Source organism: Penaeus japonicus, unplaced genomic scaffold, assembly GCF_977035675.1.
Source record: "Penaeus japonicus unplaced genomic scaffold, GWHDUDI00000001_assembly GWHDUDI00000030, whole genome shotgun sequence".
In the NCBI taxonomy this organism is placed as follows: domain Eukaryota; kingdom Metazoa; phylum Arthropoda; class Malacostraca; order Decapoda; family Penaeidae; genus Penaeus; species Penaeus japonicus.
In genome coordinates, this window is record NW_028234432.1 from 14,965,090 (window position 1) to 14,967,198 (window position 2,109).

A 2,109-nucleotide genomic window follows, 5' to 3' on the forward strand; every position below is an offset into this window, starting at 1 on the left:
ATATGTACGTACTAATATGTGTGTGTGTGTGTGTGTATGTGTGTATATATAATATATATATATCATAATATAATATGATATATATATATATATATATATATATATATATATATATATATATACATATATATATATATATATATATATATATATATATATATATATATATATATATGTGCTCATGAAAAAAAAATCATTATAATTCACTGAGACACGCTTACCATCTTCAAATGTATATACTTTCCCTGTATAAAAACAAGTAGGGTATGTTTAACTGAGTGAAAGCTGGATGGAGTATGGATGGTAACGTAACGGTTTAGTGATTTCATCTTCATCCTCCCCTAACAGGCAGAATTATTTCACGCTACGAACATGCAATCACATTCACCTACTTCCAAGAACGCGGAGGTATATTGCACGATCACCCGATGCGAGTGTCACTTGGCCTTTAGAACTACCGATAAGATCGATTATGATTACATGTATTTGGACTAAACTATGTTCAGATTCTCAGAAATCAACACAGAGTCTGTTTTCACACATACCCGCTAGTAAACATGAAACAGGTCTTATTTTCTAGAATGTGTGATTTTTCTCGAAATGCGATCGGAATGACGTTGTGATTACAGAACGTGTGACGCTTATGTAGGCCTCCTGAGCGACACACTCCGGGACCTAAAGTATAGCACGCGATCGTCGAGTTAACGTGAAACAGCTAGTGTGAGAAATTCAGAAAGGGAATTCCTGAAAAAAACAAGGGAATCATCACCAGTTCTTGAACTTTTTTTTTTCATATTCCCGTGATTTGATAGGGCCAGTGATACTATTTCTCTCGTGATTCAGACTCATTACACTTATTTTCCCAAAGGTGATTAAGGGTTAAGGTTGATCAATCAAACCGAGCCCCTAATCCCGCGAGCAAATTCTCCGTCCCTGACTGGCACGGACGGCCCCTTGTTTTCTCGTGTGTCTGAGCGAAACGTTTACCTATTCGCACACTTCATCGGGAGAATTTCTTCCTCTGAGGAACGCCACCGCGCTGATTGATGAACGAAAGTTGAATCGATTCATGACACATCAATCAAATCATCGTGAATGATCATTCTACCCTCGCCTATTGTCCTGCCCGTATATTCACGCGCTAATAGGCGAGTCCATTCCGGTGGGCGGAGAGAGGTAAATAGAAAGAGACGGTGGTTCGAGCGAGCGTCCGGATAAACCTGCCTGACCTACGGCTAAAGAGAGTTTCACCGACGGGAGTACGAGGAGGCGGAGAGCACGAACGGAGGGCGTCAGGGCGGAGGGGCTCAGTCACGCCTGTGCAGGAGTGAGGGTGAGGAAGCTCCCGTGCGTCGCTCTCCCGTTTCGAGAGATCGTGCTTTCTGTTTTCGCGCCGACCTTTGGGATTTGTTGTTAAAGCTTTTTCTTGCCGAGCTTTGTGTGTTTTGCTGCCGTTGAGATTACGGTGAGTATGTGTTTACTTTCCCTTGTTCTTCCTTTTAAAGAGAAGGGAAGGGTTGAATACCCTGTTTCAAATAATGAGATGTGAACGACGCTTCATCCTTCAGATTTCGCTGAACCGCAGCCGCCGCCATGGACATGCTGATGTCAGCCAACAACGCCATCCTCAACACCAGGACGTCCGTGGATAGGTTCACCGGCAGCCTGGACAACCTGGCGGAGTCGGTGGGCACGGCGGCCTTCGTTGCCATCATGGCCGGCGCCTTCGCCCTCAGCGCCGGCCTCGGCAACGCGTCCCTCTTCGCCCTGGCCAGGATCGACGAGTCCTTCTTCCAGCCGCTCATCGCCAGGATCAGCAGCAGCGAGACGTGGACGGATCTCTTCAGCTCCGCCCTCGATGAAAGGTAGTCACCTTGTCCTGAGGAATCTCGTGATTCACGTATCCTCCTCTGAATATCTAGTTTTTAATTTCCTCTCCTACGAAAGTGCCACTTTCCCTTCGAAACTGGGGTATCTCCCCCCCCTCCCCCTGCTACCCTTTCTCCCAACACTGGCTTACCTGCAGGGGATGCCGAGGAATGCGCCACATGGGCACCTGTCCGACTTTCCTTCGCTCACCATCGTGATCGGACTGAACACCCCAATCAG

The 2,109-nt window shown here is 46.1% G+C and overlaps 1 protein-coding gene across 3 annotated transcripts in view; it reads left to right on the forward strand.

The window, feature by feature from the left end:
• Nucleotides 1–1,239: 1,239 nt before the first annotated feature.
• LOC122251364 (uncharacterized) overlaps nucleotides 1,240–2,109 on the forward strand; it is an 8,700-nt gene continuing 7,830 nt past the window's right edge. Inside the window, exons 1-2 of one of the 3 annotated variants that reach the window (XM_043013258.2) lie at nucleotides 1,240–1,333; nucleotides 1,569–1,865. In XM_043013258.2, the coding sequence (XP_042869192.2) occupies nucleotides 1,594–1,865 (272 nt within the window). In that variant the 5' untranslated portion in view covers nucleotides 1,240–1,333; nucleotides 1,569–1,593. Of the gene's footprint in view, nucleotides 1,466–1,543; nucleotides 1,866–2,109 lie in introns of all 3 variants that reach the window. The other 2 variants (XM_043013257.2, XM_043013256.2) reach the window with 2 other exon arrangements.